The 24484-nt window shown below is 37.0% G+C and overlaps 3 protein-coding genes across 3 annotated transcripts; 2 read left to right on the top strand and 1 right to left on the bottom strand.

Moving 5' to 3' along the window:
* Positions 1-8269: 8269 nt before the first annotated feature.
* LOC147482819 (uncharacterized) lies at positions 8270-8857 on the bottom strand. Its single transcript, XM_086579431.1, has one exon. It carries the CDS (start codon positions 8855-8857, stop codon positions 8270-8272), a length of 588 nt encoding a protein of 195 aa, XP_086435557.1.
* A 7736-nt stretch (positions 8858-16593) lies between these two features.
* Positions 16594-18406, top strand: LOC147482818 (copper transport protein ATX1-like). Its single transcript, XM_086580802.1, has 3 exons — positions 16594-16736; positions 16822-16897; positions 17875-18406. The coding sequence occupies exons 1-3, from the start codon at positions 16728-16730 to the stop codon at positions 18093-18095; spliced, it is 306 nt and encodes a 101-aa protein (XP_086436928.1). The 5' UTR covers positions 16594-16727; the 3' UTR covers positions 18096-18406.
* A 590-nt stretch (positions 18407-18996) lies between these two features.
* On the top strand, positions 18997-24176 carry LOC147482817 (histidine-containing phosphotransfer protein 2-like). The gene is made up of 6 exons (XM_086580800.1): positions 18997-19242; positions 19482-19615; positions 19729-19797; positions 21619-21684; positions 23215-23287; positions 23906-24176. The coding sequence occupies exons 1-6, from the start codon at positions 19180-19182 to the stop codon at positions 24011-24013; spliced, it is 513 nt and encodes a 170-aa protein (XP_086436926.1). The 5' UTR covers positions 18997-19179; the 3' UTR covers positions 24014-24176.
* The last annotated feature ends 308 nt before the right edge of the window (positions 24177-24484 follow it).

Genomic DNA, 24484 nt, shown 5'->3' with positions numbered 1-24484 from the left:
ATCAAAATGAAAGACCATATATACATAGGGGCATCTTAAATATCATTTTACATTTATAATTTATCTATTATTCATACATGCATACATTCAAATTAGCATTCATATATAGCATTTCATTCAAAGTATTTTAATCATTGTACTATAGGGGAGGCGACACCCCAAATTTCATTACGTTATCATTACACTTTGGGGGCAGCGTATCTTAAATTAATTACGTTATCAATACATTATGGAGACGGTGACACCCCAAATTCTATTACGTTATCATTACACTTTGGGGGCGGCGACACCCCAAATTTTATTACGTTATCATTATATCATGGGGGCGGAGACACCCCAAATTTAATTCCGTTATCGATACATTATGGGGGTGGTGACACCCCAAATTCCATTACGTTATCATTACAATGCTATGGAGGCGACGACTCCCCAAATTCCATTATGTTATTGTTACACTATGGAGGCAACGTCACCCCAACTTTCAATATATAATCGTTACAATCTGGGGGCGTCACCTCAAATTTCATTATCATTACAATATAGGGGCGGAGACACCCCAAATTTCATTATGTTATCATTACACTTTGGGGGCGGCGACACCCCAAATTTAATTACGTTATCATTACACTATGGGGGCGCCGATACCCTAAATTTCATTACGTTATCATTACACTTTGGGGGTGGCGACACTCCAAATTTTATTATGTTATCATTATACGATGGGGGTGGTGACACCCCAAATTTCATTACGTTATCATTACACTTTGGGGGCGGCGACACCCCAAATTTCATTATGTTATTATTACACTATGGGGGCGGCAACACACCAAATTTAATTACGTTATCATCATATTATGGGGGCGGCGACACCCCAAATTTCATTATGCATATTATCACTACACTATGGGAGCGGCGACACTCCAAATTTCATTATATTATCATTATACTTTGGGGGCAGCGACACCCCAAATTTAATTACGTTATCATTATATTATGGGGGCGGCGACACCCTAAATTTCATTATGTTATCACTACACTATGGGGGCGACGACACCCCAAATTTCATTACGTTATCACTATATTATGGGGGCGGCAACACCCCAAATTTCATTATGTTATCACTACACTATGAGGGCAGCGACACCCCAAATTTCATTATATTATCATTACACTTTGGGAGCGGCAACACACCATATTTCATTACGTTATCATTATATTATGGGGGCGGCGACACCATAGACTTAATTACGTTATCAATACATCAGACTAGCCGAACAAAATTAATGGCCCATCAATACAATTACATGCCCAATCAAATTACTTGCCGATCAAATAATTTGCCAACTAATCACTATTGACCGATGAATTCAATTTTGGTAACTCAACTTCCTATTCCAATTGGTAGCTAGAAAATTTTAGCCTATCAATAATATACAATTGATCAATTTGATTACTTGCCAATCAAATTCAAATCCAACAAATCAAATTCATCTTGCCTATCAAACTCAACTTGTCAATCAATCACTACACACTTAATCATCCACTCAAATAGCCGATCAATCAATCCAATTACATCTTGCTGGCTGTAATTGATCAATTCGTTCTCCAGATCCCAACCGGTCAATTTTTCAAAAGAATATTGAGATGACCAGATCAATCTTTTTGTGAATAATTACTCTTCTGTTGACCCCTCCAATTTTGTAAATCGTACTCTTTTTTGTTTTTTTTAAAGCAATATATATGGAATTGAGCAGATCATTTGTTGAACCATTTTCCTCTATCTATTGATCCATGCTAATTTTGGGTACTGCCAAACACCAATTTTTAAATTTGCCTACCCTTTGTCCGCCTGATGGAATTAATACCCTATCTAAATTAAACCAAAAATTTCTTTTTCAGACTTATCAGTTTGTATAGCTCTAGCCCACCTGAGAAGCTTACCTTTTTTGCCAATCTATATCGATCAACAGTTTTTTTTTTTTTTTTTTTCGACCCTTTAATTTCTTTTGGCCTAACCGACCCACCCATTTTGTCCAATATGAGAAAACGGTCCCGAAACCGATCCTAATTTTGTCGCCACTCCCAAGCCGATCCTACCTTCTGTGAAACCAAATTCAACTACTTGCTGACCGAAAAACCAACTACTTTCGATAAACCAAGCTAGTTTGTATAAATTGTCTATCAACCCAATTTCACTTACCAATCAAAGGCACTAACTCGACTAAATACAATTTTTAATTATCGATCAATTATATTTCTGATCAACTTGCTGCTCGATAATGTTGCAAATCAGTTTGAAACTTGGCTTTAATACAAGCTGGATTCCAAAACTTTGAACTGCCAATCCCTTTGAACCGTTGTGCATTTAATTGCCGCTGAATGAGTGCTGATCCATTTGAATTGCCCATCCTTTTTGCCAATCAAAGAACTGCCAATCCATTTAAATAATTGCCGATCCCTGGACTGCCGATCTTTTTTTGCTGATCCCGTTGAGCTGCCTATCCCTTCGATTGAATTTCTGCTGTTACGGCCGATCCCTTTGAATTGAAATGTCGTTGGATGTGTGTTTTCTGGACACGTTGCTGATCAATATTTAGGAAGAAAGTTTGCCGCTAGCTGTTGTAAACTTGATTTGTTGCTATTTGATTTGTCGCTGGCTGTAGTAAACTTGGATTGCCGCTGGCTGTAGTAAATTTGAATTGTCGCTGCTTGAATTACCAGCTTTAGATTTGTTGTGAATTGCTTCTATTGATTTGCCACTAGTTGTAGTAAATTTGAATTGCCGCTGCTTGAATTACCAGCTTTAGATTTGCTTGAATTGCCGCTATTGATTTGCCGCTGGCTGTAGTAAATTTGAATTTCCACTGCTTGAATTACCAACTTCAAATTTGCTTGAATTGCCGCTACTTGATTTGCCACTGGCTGTAGTAAAATTGAATTGTCGCTGTGTTTTCTAACGTATGAAGTTGAATTGCCGTGGTGGAATTGATTGAATTGTTTATTTAAACAAAGTTTGCCCGTTAATCAAGGAGCAGGTGGAAGCTTGGAAATCCATTTTAGATGTTGTCCATGCAAAGGGTGGTATCTTCTTCTGCCAGATTTGGCATGTAGGAAGGGTTTAATGATGCAAAGGGTGGTATCTTCTTCTGTTTTCAGCCTAATGGACAAGCTCCAATATCGTCTACTGAGAAGTCACTCTACGCTAATTGTTATTATTAATTGTTATTGATCACTCTACGTTGGACACCAACTCTTCTAAAGGAGGCATCAATGGATGATGGAACTGTTATACAGACAACAACTCTTGCACATTTCTATATTTGGTTGATTGGATGCATTCAATTCAGTTATATCAGTCTACCAGGTGTTAGTTTTTTCAGTAGTACCATTCTGAAGCCCTTACATCGATGACAAAAGCATGCTATCAATATATGATATGATCTGAATTTTAAATGACATACTATGTCACATCAGACACATAAAAAAAACACACACATTGGTTACAGAGAAATGATCGGAACAAGGACAAAATAGAACTCCCGGAACAGTTAGAATCAGACAAGCATCTATTGAATATTGTTGTCTTACTCATGAGAAATGTGGCACCTAATATGTGGGAAACTCCAAAAAATGTCAAAAGTACATCCACCTGTTTATACTCCAAAAAGTCAAGACTACTAACAACTATTTAGAGGAACGATGTTGTGATTCTTGAGGATGTACTTCGAGGAAACTCTTGGCAGCTTCACAATAAATTTGGCTGCTCTTTCTTCTATGTCAGACACTCTTTTGGAAACGACCACATTCGTCACCTCCAAGACCACAACATTCTTCAGCAAAACTTCCAGAACGTCAAGTCCATTACAACATCCTAGGATTTCACGAATTTCAATCAACTTGAGGCATTGCAATGACAACCATGTATCACGATACTTCTCTATGACTTCTGAACTGATCTTTCCAACATAGCAAAATGTTATAAAAGTTCAGTTGTAAAAATAAATAAAAAAATAAAAAATAAATTAAATTACTTCTTTGCTACACAGGCTTTGCCCATGTAACAAAGAGAGGGCGATGTTCCAGCCCCCATAAATGTGACCCAATAAAAGTCCAAATCAATACAAACTCACACTCAAAGCCTATGCTCAAAGTCCAAAAAGCCCATGCTCAAAGCCCAAAAAGCCCACGCTCAAAGCCCATGTTCAAAGCCTATGCTCAAAGCCTACATACCTACACGTAAAATCAATATCAATTGCGCATATTATGCAAGTCAAACAACTTCCACAACTTCGTCCATATTCAAGATTCACTTCCATCAACTTCATATCGTGTGACTGTTCTCCCACCAGTTCTCCAACTTCATCCCACGATTGGAATATTGGAGAACGAGAAAGTAACTATCACCAATCCTACCTATAAAATCTAACCTTCGTCATTTTTCCAGAACTATACAATCGAGACTTGATCCCAAGCAATATCTTTGGGTACGTAGGCAACTTCAAAACCGAAGTCCAATCTCAACTCTCCCCAACACATATATCCTTCGCAATCTCATCCGAACAAGATCACTTTTGACCCAACTGGTGTGTTTTGGCAAATCTTGTCGAAACAGTTTCGTAAGGGAGGTTGTTGTAATGAATTGTTGAGACTGTACCTTCAATGGCTGCCTACGTATCCAAATCGTTCTCTGGAATCAAGTCTCTCAAATGAACGTCATTCTTTGTTTCAAAGGAATGGGGTATTTATAGGATAATAATGAGAAATATCATTTCCTTAATTGCTAGAAAATCTTATGTAATTATGTAAAGTCTTAATATGGAAGCATATCTTGACAAATATGTTTTCTAAATCTAAACCTGCTATATCTAGCTTATGATGGCATAATAATTTTGGGGTAGGCACGCCATATAATTTTGGGCGAGGCGGCACGCCATAATTTTTTTGGTGCACGCCATAAATTTTGGGCAAAGCACACCATAATTTTGGGGCGTACCGGCATGCCATAATCTTGAGCATCGTGCCTAGTAGTGAGTGGCACTATAATGGTACCCAACGATGGTTGTTTATAAGGGTGCATATATGGTGGCACATACACCGCCCCCTCTTTGCCGGATGGAACTAGTTCTTTGTGGTGAAGAATAATAACAAAAATTGATTCAAAAAGGATGCAACAGTGGAAGTTATAAACAAAGGTGAAGATTGTGAAAAGAAAGCAACCAAAGGTTGTTTGCTTGGCATGAATGTCTAAGGCTGTTTGTACGACCATGAAATTGATTGTTGTTTTTGTTCACTGCTTGGTTCAGGCAACACCAGTAGTATGAAAACACTCAATACTAATGAGATGGAGAAATTTTTTGGGCGTTAAATGTATCGCTGTTGCCCCCAATTGTTGGCATTTCACTGGAGAAACAACCATATTCTACGACAGTTGGATAGATATTCCAACTATTCAATGTCAACCAATGCTTACCCCCAGTTTTAAGTTGTGTATAAAATATTGGTGAAACTTGAGCTTTGTTGTAAAATTTGAGCTTTTGTCGTGCATGGATTGCAAATGCAAACTCCACGACTTTGTGGCGCATGGAGAGAGGTGTTGCAAACGCAAACTCCATGACTTTTTTGTACATTGAGAGAGATGTTGTAAACGCAAACTCCATGACTTGGTGATGCACGGACTTTTTGGTGCATGGAGAGAGATGTTGAAAATACAAACTCCATGGCTTGGTGATGCACGGAGTAAGGTGTTGCAAACGCAAACTCCATGACTTTTTGGTGCATGGAGAGAGGTGTTGAAAACGCAAACTCCACGACTTTTTGGTGCATGGAGAGAGGTGTTGAAAATGCAAACTCCATGACTTTTTGGTGCATGGAGAGAGGTATTGAAAACGTAAACTCCATGACTTTTTGGTGCATGGAGAGAGGTATTGAAAACCCAAACTCCATGACTTTTTGGTGCATGGAGAGAGGTGTTGCAAACGCAAACTCCATGACTTTTGAATTTGTATATGTTTTGTATAGTTGAGCCTTCATATCAACTGTTTGTCTTTAAGAATGGTAACTGAGTAATTGATATATATTATTTTTGACTAACTAACTGAATGAAAGTAAAGAACTATGGAATAATACATTTTATTAATGATTGATAATCTGAAAAACAAAAGAAGATTACTTCAAGGACTAGTTCTAAAGAACTATCGACCGAAACTACTAATTGTCTGGCTTGATAAAAACACATCCTAATCCAGAGCCAGATTTGTTGTGTGAGCCGTCCGTGTAAACCATCCATGAATCGGGTGATGGGGCCGTAAGATTTGTTGGGCCTTCCTCACCTCCAACTGCTGGCGCTTCACTAGAGATGCCTTCGTCTTGGTTGACTTCAGGGATGAAATCGTCGATAGGGAAATCTGCCATTTGGGATGCAAGTGCATGACCCTTTTCTGAAATGCGAGGTTCAAAATTTATGCTATAAGCACTTAAGTAAATGTCCCATTCCGCGAGTCTACTTTATTCCTGGGCACTTCGGAAAACTTTGCATAGAGGATATTCCGTGTATACTTTGACCAGTCTCCCTTGGAAATACGGCTTGAGGCGTCTGGCAGCATGAACCAATGCTAGAGCAATTTTTTCAATTCTCGAATATCTGCTTTCCGCCTCATTAGTGTTTTACTAATGAAGAAGATCGGACAACCGTCTTCTCCATCGATGAACAGGACTGCACTTACTGCAGTATATGTAGCGGCCAAGTAAGCTCCAACAGGTTACCCTGTAGCTGGGATGGCCAAGATTGGTGGCGAGACTAGGTAGTTCTTGATTGATTGAAAGGCATTTTCACAATCGTCATTCCACCTTGCTGAGTCTTTTAACGTCTTAAAGAAAGGACGACACTGGTCCGAGTACTTAGAGATGAAATGATTTAGTGCTGCTAAGCGCCCTGTGAGCTGTTGAATCTCTTTTTTTGTTTTTGGAGAGGGCATGGCTTGAATGGATCGGATCTGTTCTGGGTTAGCTTCGATGCCTCGATGAGTCATCAAATACCTTAGAAATTTCCCTGATATCAGTCCGAAAGCACATTTCAAAAGATTTAGCCGCATGTTGAATTTATCAATTCTGTCAAAAACTGATTGTAAGTCAGAGATATGATCTCCATTGTGTTTGGATTTTACAACCATGTCATCAATATAAGTATTCATTGTCTTGCCTAATATATCTCTGAATATGGTGTCGATCATCCTTTGGTACATAGCCCCTACGTTTTATAAACCGAAATGCATAACTTGGTAACAAAAAATCCCTTGGTCAGTTATGAATGCAGTTGCTTCTTGGTCCTTCACAACTAGTGGGATCTGGTGGTAACCCAAATACGCATCCATAAATGATAATCGTGTGTAGCTAGACGTAACATCCACCAATTCTGATATTCGTGGGAGAGGGTAGGGATGAATCGGGCAAGCTTTGTTAAGGTTCGTGAAATCAATGTACACTCTCATTTTACCCTCTTTCTTGGGTACTGCAACCACATTAGACAACCACTGCGGATATGAAATTGGTTGTATAAACTTAGTTGAGAGTAAACGATCAATTTCCTCTCTGACTTTGAGTTTTCTTTCTAGGGCCATGTGCTTAGGCTTCTGCCGAACTGGCTTGATGGTAGGATCAATGTCAAGTGTGTGGCATGCAACTTCTGAGCTAATTCCTGGCATCTGCTTGACTGACCAAGCAAAAATCTTTTTGTTCTTTCTGAGGAGTGCTACCATTTCCTTTTGTTCATTTTCCGTCAGTTCTGCCGATATGAAAGTTGTTTCTCCGCCTAAATTCCCAATCTGAACTCTAAGAGGCGGTCTATGGTTGGCGGTCCTTCATTTCTTGAACTAGCAGTGTAAATATTGTGTGGGACTGATTCTGATTTAGATACCTGTTGTGAATTACTGAGAATTGTATTTCCCCACATATCCGACTAACGATATTCCCCCAAGACCTTTTCGTGACAGCTGTGGGAAGCCATCTGGTCACCGCGCACCTAACAAATTTTGTCAATAGATGGGAACTTTATTACCTGGTGAAATGTAGAGACTACTAGGCCCATGTTGTGGAGCCAGTCCCTTCCTAGGATTGCATTGTAAGGGGATTTGCAATTTATCAGAAGGAATTTAATGTCGATTGACTTGTCCATTAACGTGACTGGTAAAGAGACTCTTCCTACTGGGGTTGTTGTTGTTCCATCAAACCCAATAATTGGATGATTTTCTGCAATAATTAAATTTTCTGACAGCTACATGTTCTTGTAGCAACCTGCAAAAACAACGCTGACAGAACTTCCAGTATCTATCATGATACGCTGAACTTGCCATAATCCAACGAAAGCTGAGATGACGACAGCATCATAATGAGGATGATGGACGCCAATTAGATCTCTATCACTAAAACATAGGGGACCAGGCTCTGTAGTTTCTGAACGAATTCCTTCAACAAAATCAATGTTATTGACATGATAAAATTCACGCAAGAAACCGAACTTAGCTCGTTGTTCACACTTTTGCCTTGCTCGCGAAATGTCATTGATTTTGGCATGACCAGCTAGTATGACATTGTGGCTAGTCATTGCTAAATTTTGCTTCACAGTTTTTGAAAGCAAAAACTCGTCTAATTGTCTCTTGTCGACTAGTCTCTGTATTTTTCCCTTAAGGGATCTGCACTTTTCTGTTTCATGGCCGAAATCATTGTGGAAGTGACACCAAAGATTTTTGTCACGTTTAGACTTAGTGTGTTCAGATAAGGGCATCGGAGGAAAAAGTAAGTTGCGTCCCTTGATCTTCTCATATATCGCATCATACTTGGCATTTAATAGAGTGAGCTTCATTTCCTCACCAACTGTGTTAACATTTTCAGATTTCTATTGTTGCCTTTCCGATATGTTTTGCTTATGTTTTCCTTGACCTTCGTTTGAGTCTTTACTCCGAAAGTCTTTATCTCTTGAAGCTTTTGATCTAACATCTTCCTCCACATTAATGAACTGTTGTGTTCGTGCAAACAAATCGAACTTTGATTGTGGGGGGTCCCGTACAAGGGAGTTGTAGATTCTGTTTTTATCAAAATGAACTCCTTCCTTGAATGCATGAATGATCATTATGTCAGGGACATCGGTGACCTCTGCTTGTACTTGGCGGAAACGAATACGAACTTTGCCAGTGCTTCATCCTTTTGTTGCTTGGTGTTAAGCAAGATGTTGACATCCTTAGGACGTGTCCAATTATGCTTAAACCGATCTGTGAATTGGTTTGCTAATTCCTGGAATGACGCGATAGATTGAGCTGGCAAGCTGGAAAGCCAACGTAGAGCTTCTCCTTTTAACGTAGATGGAAAAAGTTTGCATAAGAGGGGATCATCTCTGCGCCAGAGAATTAGCCTACTTTTAAACTCCATAATATGATCGTTCGGGTCACCTCCTGCTTCTTTGAACGTAGGAAGTTCTGGTTGTTTGAATCTTTCCTGATGCTCTGCATTTTGTATCTTTAGGGAAAATCTCCTGACAACATCTTCGTTCACTGCAAGGTATTTCCATCGTGCATCAGCGACACCCACATTGGTTATTGTTTTCTTGACAATGTCTTTGATTTGTTGTTCCATGAATGGTGCGCCTGTGACTTCTAGATTTCCGATTTGAGGAGTAATTTCACCACGTTGCATCTCACGGTGTTGTCGCCCCCAAATATTTCTTGCTTCAATATTTGGCTGGTTCCTTGGGCTGCGAAACCTATGCCGATAAAAAGGGCTAAGCTGTCGAACTAGGGAGGCGCTTCTTTGGTGTCGTTGTACTCTAGGCTGACCTTTGTTAACCTGTCTGTATCGGTTTGCTGCATTCAAGCCATGTCTAAGGTCATGTTGCAATTCGTCTCTGAGGTCCTGATCTTGGCGTCCAACATTGCACCTTATGGTGGATGTTGTCCACCTTTCTGATGCGCTATAATCAACCTTCAATGATCTTGTCATGTTATGACCACTACTACGCCTAGTGTTGTTAGTATTTCGAGATCTGGATCGCCTTCTTGAATGGGATGTATGTCTGCTTGACCTTGAGTGATTCTGATGATGCTCAGGGACAGGCTCCAATGGATGGGATGTACCGTAATTAAATTGTAGTCGGTTGAATACATTCCAATTTTCACCAAATCTGGGGGCTCTTGCCGGTGTGGAAGATGCAGCATCGGCATCATCCCTTTGTACTTGCTTCCCTTTATCCAGTTGCTTCTGTAAGTAGTTGTTATGTTCTTTCTCTCTTCTGAATCTCTGACGCAACACTTCTAAAGGCACATCTTCATCTCCTATCTCCATATTCTCTGAATCCGCTTTGTTTGCCTCTAGATCTTGAGAATGAGTTATTGGAGCCTGAAGTCGTGTACGTCTAGATCTGCGTTGTCGTGGCACCTGGAGGTTTGAAGGCTGAGCTTGTAGATCTGGAGCGACTGGTTGATTCATCAAGGTCTGACTAGTCGGAACTTCGGGATTGGGTAAGTTCTTGCTCACTTGAGATCTTGTTGTTTTTGCCATTACCGAATCTTGGAAGAAAGATCGTGGATGAAGGTTCGTTGGTAAGAACCACAGACGGCGCCAATTATGTTTGGGTAAGAACTTGCCCAAACACACCAATGGTTTCGTAAGGGGAGGTTGTTGTAACGAATTGTTGAGATTTGTACCTTCAATGGCTGCCTACGTATCCAAATCGTTCTCTGGAATCAAGTCTCTCAAATGAACGTTGTTCTTTGTTTCAAAGGAATGGGGTATTTATAGGATAATAATGAGAAATATCATTTCCTTAATTGCTAGAAAATCTTATGTAATTATGTAAAGTCTTAATATGGAAGCATATCTTGACAAATATGTTTTCTAAATCTAAACTTGCTATATCTAGCTTATGGCGCTATAATTTTGGGCAGGGCAGGCACGCCATAATTTTGGGCAGGGCAGGCACGCCATAATTTTGGGCAGCACTGGCATGCCATAATCTTGGGCATCGTGCCTAGTAGTGAGTGGTACTATAATGGTACCCAACGATGGTTGTTTATAAGGGTGCAGATATGGTGGCACATACATTCTTGATATTCTAATTTCGTTTTCCATTAATTATTAGCTTCAATTCTTAGATTTACTTATTTGTCATTATTAGTTTAAATCAATTATTGCATGAGTAGTTTCCATTTGAGTTTAAATAAGCAAAGTTCCAATCTTTTTATCATGTCTAGTTTTAATTCATATGGAAATGATAGTTTGATGAATCAAGGCTAAACCTCCATTAGAGGGGTTTGATGAAAACTTGATTGTGTAGTGTAGAATCGTTGTAGAGAGTATATTCCACTCTAGAAGGTCTTTGATTCGCCATGAGAATGTGTTGGACTTCCTCACATGCTAGTTATGAATTGGTAGAGATGCCATGTATAATTAGGGATTAGAACGACCAATTTTTATCGTAAGAACGTAAGAATTGGATTACAACAATCTATGCTAGTTTATTAAGTTGGATTCAAAGTGGATTCAATTCCCCCCTAATTCTTATTCTAGATTCAAACTTTTAGTATTCAGTAGCATTTCGTAGTTGAATCATTATAATCCCATTATCTTGTTAGTATAAATTGCATCGTAGTATAATTCGTAAAACTCTCATTGACTTTGGTAGGATTGATAGTCGTAGAAAATTTGAATGCTAAAGAACTAGGAGTAGAATGAATCTTCTATTCCAACTCTATTGCGATAGCATTCGGGAGTAGAAAACTTTGATAAACAATCTAGTAAAGTTTAGTTTTAGTTTTACTTGCGTTGAGTTTAATTTCGTTTCTTATGCGTATGTAAAACTATTCATTTTATCTGGTTATCAGTTACCCAACTTTACCAGGAATAGACGAAAATATCCTCACTTGGAAACAAGCATAACCAACTATCTACCCAGTAACGTAGTGGGATGCAAAACAAAATTTTGAATTTCACATAAAAATTTCACTTATAACTACCTGCCTTTACATTTAAAAATGCATATAATAAAAAGAGGGCATCTAGGGTGCATCAGAGTGTATGAGTGCGCATGAATGAGGACCCTTGGACAGTACTTCTTTGTTACAATACACCAGTACTTGTGCCTATATGAGTGGCCCAGATGCTATACGCTGAGTACACACTGTGCACACTAGCTTTTCGGTAATGAAAAAACTAAAAATATTATGCCTCCAATATTTTATGGAGGCATTTGACACTAGTCGTTAAGTCTAAACCCCAAACCAGTAGACCACTAGACCCAAAATCTTTATAAACTAGACCTTAAGCCTAAACCCTAAACCTTAAGACACTAAACCCTAACCCCTATAAACTAGACCCTAAGCCTAAACCCTAAACCTTAAGACACTAAACCCTAACCCCTATATCCTAAATTTCTAAACATTAAACCCTAAACCAACCCATTTCATTTAATATTAAACCCTAAACCAACCCATTTCATTTAATAGTAGTTAATTACCCACAAAATAAATAATCAACCCACAAAATAAATAATCAAATGCATTTTGTATTTGCATTTTAAAATGCGGGGTGTGTATGCATTTTAAAATGTATAAGTTTATAACGTGGTGCATCTGCATTTTAAAATATATAAGTTTATAACATGGTGCATCTGCATTTTAAAATGTATAAGTTTATAACGTCCACATTCAGATAAAAACAGGTAGTGTCAAATTTAACTTTCGGAGACTTGAATGGATAATCTGTTGGAAAGGTTAGCGAGAGCTTGTACTCAGTTCCTTCGAACACGGTTTCTTTGCTACCAGTGATTGTTCCCTTCCATCAAAATATGTTGTCCTCTTCCGAAAAAGCCATATGCAAGGATCGCCACTCATCTGTAATAAACCAAGAAAATGGTATCCAATAAAGATCATTAAATCACCACTAGTACCAAAAGAAAATTCTTAAAAATGGGCAAAAAAAAGTAATCCATTCTTACCATTAAAGACATGAGTTCAGATTACAACCTGTTCCAAATAGCAAAAAACATCACAATTACAATCAAGACTCAAACTTAAATTTTGCGCTGATTCTGACCAAAATTTTATACCAAACAACTAGAAATGAGTGACAATGAATCAAACTCAAGAAACTATACAACCCCAAAGAAAGCCTCGAAACAGATAATTAAAGAAACCCCAAAAGAGTAATTTATACAAACAGTTTGTCCACATTGAAAAGTTAAATATACCTTTTAAGAACATATTGAGTGTCAACAGTTTTCACAACTTGGGTAGGTTGTTTTGCGGATATTACTGACTGACCCATTGAAGCAGGTGAAGAATATGAATCAAAGAAACTGTTAATTTTTTTTTTATATGGAAAACGGTTAAGGGCAAAAAGAGAAGAAGAATTTTTTTGAAAAAAAAGGCTTCGCTGGCGGTCTCGAGTCATATCCCCAAATTCGAAAACATTTTAAAAAATAACGACTTTTAGCAATGAAAATAACCAAAATGGTATTAAAACCCAAAAATAATACTTTCGGGTCTTTAAAAGTAATTTTATTTTTGAAGCAGCTCTGTAGCCCAATTTCTGATTCTCCCACTTGGCCCACATGACAAGTTTTTGAAAATAATTTAATTAATACATAATATTCTTTGAAAATGACTCTTCAAGGGCTCGACATAAAACAGACATATATACGATCACAAATTTTAAAATTGCACCCAAACCAACTATTTCCATTAATTTGGCCATCATAATATCATTATTAAACAAATTACCAATGTGAGTCATGACGGTATTATGTCGATAATGCACGTGTGTGACACCTTTTCTTCTATGCACCACGTCACTAACAACTTACTTAATATGATCCATAAGTAAGAAGTTAGGCAAAATTTTCATTCTTGTCCAACAATAATATTATGTTTCATTCATAATAAGTACTTACTCCCACGCTAATAAAACAGAAATAACATAAACATGATAATTGAGAACTGATACCAAATGTAAAACATTATTTAGATCTTGAATCACGAATATGCTCACAACGTAATATGAATTAAAATATATACCTCGATCCATAGCTTTATGCTCACGAATTGAGGAAACTTGTTTCTCTTTCTAAACCTTCTCTATTCTCAATGTGTTGTAACTTAAAACTCTTTATACACACTTATGAGATATTGTGTATTTATAGAGTAGGGAGAGAGGACGGTTTCCCATTTTAACTATGGTTTCTAATCACCTATAATAATCAGATTATTTATTAAATAGGAATGCTTTTAATTGCCAATATACTCTAGATGGACTGGATGCATATTTTAATCTGTTTATTAGCCCATATTTTAGTAAAACGTAAAACCTAAGTATTGTTAATTACTTGGCCCGTGTCACATGCCATAATGTGGGTCACGATCGGTACTGCCTCGCCAGTGGTCTTGAGGGGAATTGAACTAGTGACCATTGGGGAGCAAACCCAAGACCGGACCAGTTGTGCTACCAAGGTTAGCTTGTTATTATTAATAGATTAGAGTGTTGTTCTTTCGTGAACATGGGAATGATTATGAAGTTGAATTTATGTTTTGATTAGGAATTATGAATTATTCTACATTATCTGATAATTTCTTTGTAAAGTATTCCAAGTTCTGATTTAGGTACTCTGTATTAGTTCTGATCTTTTGTTCAACTTTTACTCTTACTTGTGAAATTTGGGACTTTTGCCTTGTTATATGATCTATTAGTCTTGCTTATATTTGTGATTTTATGGACTGCTTGCTAAGGAGTTGACATTTTGATCTCAGTATTCTTACTACTTAGTACTATGTTATGGCTCGACAGGGCCGGATGGCCTTGGGCACCTACTAGTATTGTGTAAATCAATTGAAGATGAAGCTTTCGAACAATTCATCGAAAAAGAAGTTCCAATCCAACCACACAAGATTCTAAACAACAATCCATAAGTGGATTGCTCACCACGCTCTAAGGACTGTATTCATATTCGATTTTCATATATGCTGGTAAGTAGACGCTCTGGTGTTCAGGTTGTCACCTGATAGATGATGATTAAATAAAGTTTATGAATCCAGGACGTGGACCGGAATAGTTAAACCACGGCTTGCAAGATATGATTGGCATTTTTTAAGGTACGCCATAGGTATTTAGGACAGTAACAATATCTAGCTTAACTGATATATTACCTAGAAGTGTCGTAATGGAACAATCTTGGTGATGAGATATGCTCATATGTCACTAATAGTGTAAAAGTTTGAGTTCTCTACATTATTAGTGATGAATATGGCCCTGAGTATTAGTCCAATATGGAACCATGCATAGTTGCAACTGAATATGTCCCAATTAAATATTGGGAATATACACTTTTCAGGACACGCCCTATGCAAATCAATTTGAAATAGGTTGCGAACATCAAAGTATTCAACCAAACTTTCTCAAACTTCCTACTGCTATTGATATTACAAACATTTTGATAAGATTATATTCATTGCAGACCTCAACCATATCGTAAGGATTTGGATGTAGTTCTTAAATTTTACTGAAAGTATACTTTTTCAATCACTCTCGATATTACCTAATATTGGTTATATGAACGTTTGAAAGGTAACAAATTATAATTTACACACTTATTAAACTAAAATGAAGAAGAAGCTGAAAGCAAATAAATTGTAGTTTAGGCACTAAACTATGTAGTTAGGTTAAGTCCAAGGTTGTATGCGTGCACAAGATTCATATGGATCCATTTGTATGACAGAATCCATTGCTGAATCTTTAGCCATTATTGAGAAATGTTAAGCACTTGTCCAACAGAAGAGAAGCGCAGAGAGCTATATACAGTTCTATGCTTCGTTCGTGCCTCTCTAAAAGTTAGAATCGTTTGTTCCTTGTTATTAAGTTTGCAGCTCACCGAGTAACACCCGCCTAAATCTATAGCGAGATAACCTCTCTATTTACAAAATTAAGAATATATAATGTCCACTTTATTTTGAATTTATTCATGTACAAGGACCAGTAGTACCCTGCATATATTGGCTACCAACCTCATCCATGTTTGCACTTTCCACATATTAGACCATTTACAAGCAACAATATTGGCACTAGTTGACATATAGTGGGGTTAAGCATGCCTACCAAGTACCAAACAACCGTCAGGTGAAGGGATCTGGTCATGTACTGCTCTTTTGTACTACAACCTACAAGGCAAATTTAAGTACAACCAAACAAAAAGAAGCAAAAGTTAAAGTTGATATAGTGTGAGACCTGATAAGCTGGTTGCGGCGGAAGCATGTAGTTCTTAGTCATCATATATTAACATATTATACATGTGGTCTTCAATTTTCGGAGACCAAATTAATCACGATCTTGTTGGTGTGTACATTCAAAACAAAACTTGGGATTCATCGTTGACCTTGTATATGACAACATAACAAATGATAATATAAAACGAACATATGTAATCATAATTTGGGTATTTTGGGACATGTTTCGTGTTTGTAAACATCATTCAATAGATGGTTACCGAAAAATACGACGGTGATAAAAGTTAAAAACTGAGACGTTGTAACTTATGACGATAGTCCTAGAGTGTAGACGAATGAAACCAGATGTGTTTTGATAGAAAAAAGATAGGGTGGTAATTGCTTACACGCCTATATAAAGCCCCAAGTACCCCAACCCAATTCTCAAACTCCAAAACTCTCTCTCTCTCCCCTTATTTTCTTCATTTGCAAATGGCTCAGGTACAAATTTTCATCTCTTGGATTTATCAATTTTTTCATTGACTATTTGACTAGATTTATTCAGGGATTAATATTTAATTTGCAGACAGTGGTACTCAAGGTTGGTATGTCATGTCAAGGCTGTGTTGGGGCAGTAAAGAGGGTGCTCAACAAAATGGAAGGTAGTAATATATTTGATACCGTTTTACCTCTACTCAATATACACATGTTTTATTTAGTTGAGTACATGACCATTTATTATAGTGTATTCATATGAATCATTCTCAGAAATTTATACTATCTTTTGAGAATTGGCAACCGTTGATGGCCAAAATTTAGATCTGCAAAGTAAGTCAATGGACTAACATTTATAGAAATTAGCATTTGCCCAAGTGATGGTATTTGTCGACGACGGACATGGCCATGGGTCTTTGTGGGTTTGTGGCTTAGGGACTGTTTCTGTTTTATCAAATTCTGTATGTAGATAGTACAGTTAATGACCCCTTATACCACATTTTCCCTCCTGACAACAAAGCTCTCGGCTCGTCATTGCTTCTTTCATCAAGTGTTTTGCATTCATTCTAATGCAAACCCACTTTTAGACTTTAGATGCATGTGTTTATTCAAATAATCAAGTGTTTTGCATTCATATCCAACTTCTTGATATTTAAAGCCATGTCATCTATCTATACTACACGGCTTAATGATTTTACAGGGATTGTTAGAGTTTTAGCTTGTATATAGCGTTCTGTGAATATTTTACTGTTTTGGTTTATTATATAATAATGACAAACAGTTGAAGTATGACTACGAGATCTGTACTATTTCCTAAAAAATACTCTCATTCATTTCGTCTCTAACTAAAATGCTATATCGCAATAATACTGGACTGTTATTAGTAGTATCTAAACACGAATTCTGAATCATCCTATGTAATTTCTGTTTGAACCTAAGTTCTAACTAAGCCGCTGTCCTGTGAGCTTTCTAGAGTGATTGGTTCTTCTTCTTCTTCGTTTCTGCAATTTCAATTCAATGAAGCTGTATGTTATGATCTTCAGGGCATGCTTATAAGTACAACCTATCTTTTAGTTGTGATTTTTCGTATATCTATTGAATGCAAGGGACCGATACCTTTCTTTGGTGTATAATTGTTTTTTAGGCATTGACTCATATGACGTGAATATAGAGGAGCAGAAAGTGACAGTGATAGGTAATGTGCAGCCCGATGCAGTTTTTCAGACCGTGTCCAAAACAGGAAAGAAGACTGCTTTCTGGGAAGCTGAAGCGCCTGGTGAAGCCGAATCAAAACCTGCAGAAGCTGAACCGAAAGCTGCAGAAGTTGAAACTAAAGCACCAGCAGAAGCTGTTGCTGTTGTTTAAGTTGGTACTCTTGGATGTCTCTGGTAAACAAATAAGTGTGCTATTGGAATAGTTTGGTTTGCGTACTATCTGTATTTTTTTTTATTGTTCTATTAAAAGAGAACGCAGGGGAGGTATTATGTTTGTAAGGTACCATAATTCATGTACTCTATTGATCTTATCTTTGTCAGACATTTTAGAGGAAAAAATATGGTTTTCCACACCTTGTGGAGTTGTGGATCTGTATTTTTGAAGTTGTGGCTGCACTGGATTTGAAGAATACTGTAAGATATTATTGATTAGATTTGTTCAATACTAAACGAGCTATAAAATATGGTGCCTCACTGATATAGTTAGATAAATGAGTCGAAGCATGGAAGGAACGATTAACAAGTTTAGCCCGAGTGTGGTTCCGGTGGAGCCAGTCAAACGACATCTAAAATATGTAGGTGCTCCGCGAGAAAGCTTGGGCAAGCTCTTATAATAATATTGGGGTATAATCTCATTTCAGAATAGACAGGGCCAAATTTGATAAAAAAAAAAACTGTGTTTGTTTGATAGAAGTCATAGGATGATAGCGAAAAAGAAAGAAAGATAGAAGTCATAGAACTGTTTTATCTGCTTCGTCTCTTTGTTTTGCTCCATATCCATTTAACTAGTGATGTAAGATATTCTAAAACCAGGGACTGAGAACTCCTCTCCAAGAAACAGAATAAAAATTAGGAAAGAAGCCCAATTCTCTCCTTCCATAACATAAAAGGAGGGAAAGAGAATTTCAAAACGTGGCACAATTTGTTGGGGTTGGTGAACCTCAATGCAGAAGAACCAAAACAAGCAAGTATCTGTAATTTTGGTTACTACATAAATACTCATTAAAGAGTCCTCATTAAATATAAAAGAATCTTATTAATTGAGTTTGGATACAGCCGAGCAGCCAGCTACAGCTTGAAAAATGATAGTACAGTTTCTAGTCTCCTATATATACAACACTCCAATCTCTAGTCTTGTCCATCTTCGTTACTATTGCTTTCTCTCCGATCCTCTCTCTACTTTGCATGTGTGTGTGGTGTCTGTGGTAGGCTTTTAGAGAAGAAATAAAGCAAGAATGGCGATTGTTAAACAAAATCTAAAACGTCTTAACGAAATGGTCAGCCAGATGACTGCTGAGGTATAACCATACATCTCTTCATTTCAGTACTTTGATTCATTTCAAGCGGATTAAGTTTTTTTCCTTTTGATTGTTGTAGATTTATCTTTTACTTGATTCATTTCTTGAAAATTGTTTCAGTTTGTGTTAAATTTTTTGTTATAGATAACTTGTGAATAACTGTTTCCATAGTTTGATTTAATGAAATGAGACCATGCAGTTAAGAGAGTGGTAATGTTTTTCTGTTTTTTTGGTTGTAGGGAATGTTGGATGCACAATTCGCTGAAATTCAAAAGCTTCAAGATTCTGAGGAGGAGTTGTCTTTTACGATTGACATGATTGAATTGTACTGCAAAGAGGGTCTCAAGACTATCCAAGCTATGACCCATTATATGTTAGTTTCATACTCTTCGACATTTTTTTGAAGCTAATTATGTTCCTTAGTGAATTATTTTTCAAAAAAATTTAGCAGGCTTAACGTTTCATTCATTGTTTAACTGTTTGTAGGGAGGAACCTGTTGTCGATTTCGGTGAGGTTGATCTTTATGTTATAAAAATCAAAGGAACTAGCTTATAGTAAGTTGGCAATATTAAACTCAACATAGTGCCCTATTAGTTTTGCTTGTTTCTAAATTGATTGTATCTTTACTGTGACTTGGAATTGGCTAAATGACTCAAAATCGCCAATTTTGCTTAGTGAAATATTTTCTTCTGTGTATCACGTACTTATATATGTATTTGCAGTATCCTACACCACATGCTAGAAGCTTTTAGCCAACTTAGAAGGATCTTGTGTCAGATCAGAACTTTCGGTAAAAAAACAAGTGTTAAACTTACTCGTTTTTGTACAGGACATATCATCAGCACCAAACGAATGTGTATAGGTTAGACGTTTCAAACCAGTAACTAAATGGTGTGATGATCCTATTGGTTTTATGTATGACATATGTGATCAAGTACGAGGAATCCGTTATACACTTATACCCTTGCATGCTAGAAGTTTTTCAGTGGCTTTAGATAGAATAATCTTGTGTTGGATCAAAACTGTCGGTCAAAAGTAAGTGTTAAACTTATTCAGTTTTGTACAGGATAACATCGACATGTAGTGAATGTGTATAAGTTAGAGGGTTTGAAACCATTAAACAAATGGTTTGATGATCCTGTTGGTTTTAATTTACGACATATGTGATCAAATACGAGGAATCCATTATGATCTTTTGCTTATTTTGACATGTACTGATCTAAGTACCACGGATAATAAGTTATTGCACTAGTTGTTTATCTATTTTTTCCACCGATAATAAATGTCTCCTTTTCACAATTAATTGTATTCTGCTTCTACTAGCAGTAGTTATTATCATCATTAACTTTCTGTGTGGAGGTCTGATCTTGGTTTATTTAAATATGGTGTGATGAGGCAGTCTTCGAAGTAGATATCCAGTACTAAAAATACAAGGAATCATTCCTTTGTTAGCTCAATTTTATCTTTAAGAACCTATGTTACATGTTGGATACGTATCCTCTTGTCCGTGTCGGACACATCTCGGACACATATTGTATGTGATATACCTCAATATTTTATATTTCACCGTGTCAGATGCTTCAAATCCGTGTTGGATACGAATACACCTATCCGTGTCAATGTAACTTAGTTAAGGATGTATAGTCGCCTCTAGCCATCTAGACATCTGATGGTGCCAAATTCCTTAGATGTTGCAAATAAAGCAAGGGATTTTATCCAGCTTTCTTTTTATGGTGTACCCACTTCAAGCTATTAACCCCTTATGATTGCGCCGTAATTGATTTTCCTACCATTTCTTGGTCATCCATCTATAGAATTGGCTTGACTTCATATGTAAAGTAAGTAGTCCCTATGAAAAGGATATACTCGAGGAAAGCAGGGAAGATATCCTAGGGGCTTATAGAAACTCCATGTTGAAAGGAGCATGCCCTTTAGCTGCAGTCTGAGCAGCATAGGGTAGATTTTTTTTTTTGATCGGTAAAATTCAATTCATTAATAGCATAAAGATATAGTGTTACAAATAATAGGTTAAGTAGCAAGGAGCTACTCAATGCCCAAGAAGATCCCTTATGGTTACAAACCCTTTTATAGGGTGGAATTTATTAAACTTCAACTACTCATGTTTGTGAATTCTCTAATCCTGTGTATGAACTTTCCCTGTCCAGAACTACTCTTCGCTAGTTTCTTGTCCCAAGGGATGTTTGTGGATAAATAGGATTGGCTTCCAACCAATGAGCCATGGTTTTAACTTTTAACAAAGCTCTTCTCTAAGCTGTCCTTTTGCATGTCAGGGAACATAATACATGCTTCTTATGGTCCAATTGTTAACCAGTTCTACAGTGAAGCTTATTGTTTTTCTTTATTTGGTGTTGCAGTATGGGTACTCAGCAAGTGACCCTTGCCTGCATTGAATTCAGGCAAGATATAGCTGACAAGGAAAGGTGAGAAAGGATATTCTTAAGTTCTTTCAGTTAATTTATGCTTACCTATGGAGTCAATTTTAAGTTTTCATTGCGCAACTTCTTGCGTCAAACAGACTAAATAAATACTAAATGTTATGAGTTTCATTGTCTTTTCCTTTTGCTTTCAATATTTTTCAATCTGATTTGACAGAGGTATATTGCTTGAGTTTGCCAAGTGGTTAAATGTGGGGTTATTTTCCTTAATAACATTTGTCAGCCTTTTCTTTAAAGGGGTCATTGTTTAGGAAACTTTAGTGTTTCGGATTACCAATTCTTTGGACATAAAATCCAACACGCCAGTATAAAGATGATGTCAGAACTACCAGCAGCTGATCATTCACTTAGTCATCTTTACAAGTGCTCTGTTTCCTCCTTTCTCCTCTTTAGTTTCACGCAGCCATCTTTTAGACTTTTACTAAAGTTCCTGTTTTCTGTACCACGTGGTTCTCTATGTCATCGATCACAAGTATTTGGTACAAATTTCTGCAAGATCAGTCTTGAGCTTGCAAGGAACAGTTATCACATTATTTACAACTGTCATATATCAGCAGCCACTTGCCAAAAAGGTTTCTTTATCTTTACTAGCAATCCAAGGTATTTCAAAAATCCATCTGCAGACAGATTCTAGAACAGCTGGTTTCGCTATTGTCAACATAGGTTGATCAACTCCTAAAGATACCCTAACACATTCCCAATCTTCCTGACCTTGCTAGGCTAGAAGTAACTTAATTTAAAACCAAGTAATGTCACCCATATCGGCGTCCGCCACTGGTGAGAAAGATAAAGACCGTGTAAACAACTGAAACCAGTAATTGTTGATTTCAAGGAGTTATCTGCTTAATGCCATCACACATCCTCCTCTGTTGACTGTTTCAGCATAATAGGCTCTCCCTAAATAATACTCGGGCTCTCCCTAAATAATACTCCCTTTAAAGAATAAGAACCATTCTAATACGAGCAAGCAAAGGTTTACATTCTGAGAACATCATCAAGTTTGTTGTGACAGCCTGAGGATAAGAGTTCAGAGCGGGATAGTTTTTTTTTCAACAAGATTCTTCTGAAAATACATCAACCTCGTGTTTAGCTAGCTAGTACAAAATCTGCATAAAATTTGAAAGTTGAAACTCACAGTGGATGGTTCCTGTAAACACAGGTTCGCTTATGACAGCCATCAAATAAACAATATATAGGATCACAGTTGCATCTAAGTAGAATTGTAGAAACAAGTTAAGACCCTAGTCACCTCTCCAACCCTCGCTGTTTAATGGGATAACTTAGAATCTTCAACATTCTAATTATGGCCATTGTGTTTCCAGCAATTTTAGCAATTCCTTGTTATTTTTGAATGAGCATGTGCCATTGTGTTTCCCAATTTGTTTGTTTTCCTTTTTAGCTGCACAATTGCATTTACTTTCTCTTTATGATCCATTGATCCCTGTTATGTGCAGTGAGTCTTTTTTCACTTACATTGGTTTGTGCTTCTCTGATTTAAATATTTCCTTGTTTTAGGTGTATTCGTACCCTGGAAAAGATCAGTCATGAGTTCAATCGCGTAAGTGCCATGTTCAAGGACTTGGTTAAGGTAACTGATAATGTGCAGTTTTTTTTAAATTTAAACAGAATATTTATGCAGCTATGTTGAACATACCTACTTACTCTTATTTACTTTGTCAAGAGTTTGTATACTTTGTGTCCATGAAATTTGTAGTAAGTTATTGGTGTCAATGCCTTGTGACAATTTAGTTTAGAGGATTCATTTAATGTCAACTATGAAAACTAGGAATTAAAGACTTATGTTCTCCGATCATTTGTGAATAAAATGTTATTCAAACTCGAAAATTTTCACAATGAGCACAACAATATACACTCTTCACTTCATTAAAACCAAACCAACTCGTACAAACGACTTTAAGTTAGTATCACATATAAAGCTTTTAGGTGTACTGCTTCATATGCACGTAGGACTACTTCATTACACGTCTCCTTGTTCAAAGAACTCCATGCTGTTTAGTCCATGACGTTTCTTTTGAAAGTCTTAGGTTTACATATTACCAGTAAAGTATTTAAGATAACGTGATCTAGAAGATCTTGGTGAGAGCTTTCCAATACTACCAATATTTGAAACTGTTTTGTAAGTTGTAAGACATTGTCTTTTCAGTTAGTGTCCTTATGTTCTTGCTTTGAGGCAATTTGGTTGCAGATTGGACGGAAAATCATAGCTTATAAAGAAAAAGCAATAGTGATGGGAGATCTGTTCGCCTGTCTGCAGCTGCCTACAGACGGGAGTGTCATGAGTAGTGTCAAATAAGCTAGTTTCTCGTCATTTTGCTTAGAAGTTGAAGTTCAGTGGTTACGTAATAACAACAGAAATGTTTTTGTTCTTTGGAGAACCAAAATTGACTGTTGGTATCCATATTTTAATATCGTCAAGACTATTTGGGTTTTTATAAATGTTGAACTTGTTTATGTTTCTTTATTTTGTCTTTATCCTTGCCTACTTGAGTGTTTCAATTTAATAAGTGCAGATATGCTTAAAAGATCTTTTAAACAGGCCATTCATGTTGAACTTCAGAAGTTGATTACTTACTTGCATATTCCACCTGGAATGGTAAGTAAAAATAACTATAACCTGGGATGATCAGTCCAACATAGTTCTCTTAATGCTAAGTGCTAGGAGACTAAAACTGTCCCTAATTATTGTCTGCAGAATGTCTCCCTTCCCCCCTCAACTCCCTATCTCTACAGTTATCCCAATAACTTCTTATCCTTTTTAGATACG

Source organism: Coptis chinensis, chromosome 8 (genome assembly GCF_015680905.1).
Source record: "Coptis chinensis isolate HL-2020 chromosome 8, ASM1568090v1, whole genome shotgun sequence".
NCBI lineage: Eukaryota > Viridiplantae > Streptophyta > Magnoliopsida > Ranunculales > Ranunculaceae > Coptis > Coptis chinensis.
The sequence above is the reverse complement of the archived record's forward strand: the minus strand, read 5'-3'. Positions and strand labels throughout refer to the sequence as shown.

Excerpts from the sequence above, each read along its gene's own strand:
- LOC147482819 (XM_086579431.1), bottom strand. The coding sequence starts at position 8,857 with ATGAAGCTCACTCTATTAAATGCCAAGTATGATGCGATATATGAGAAG.
- LOC147482818 (XM_086580802.1), top strand. Across the intron at positions 16,898-17,874 it reads GGTGCTCAACAAAATGGAAG|GCATTGACTCATATGACGTG; the intron begins GTAGTAATATAT and ends ATTGTTTTTTAG.
- LOC147482817 (XM_086580800.1), top strand. The coding sequence starts at position 19,180 with ATGGCGATTGTTAAACAAAATCTAAAACGTCTTAACGAAATGGTCAGC. Across the intron at positions 19,616-19,728 it reads CAAGCTATGACCCATTATAT|GGAGGAACCTGTTGTCGATT; the intron begins GTTAGTTTCATA and ends AACTGTTTGTAG. Across the intron at positions 23,288-23,905 it reads TGTTCAAGGACTTGGTTAAG|ATTGGACGGAAAATCATAGC; the intron begins GTAACTGATAAT and ends ATTTGGTTGCAG.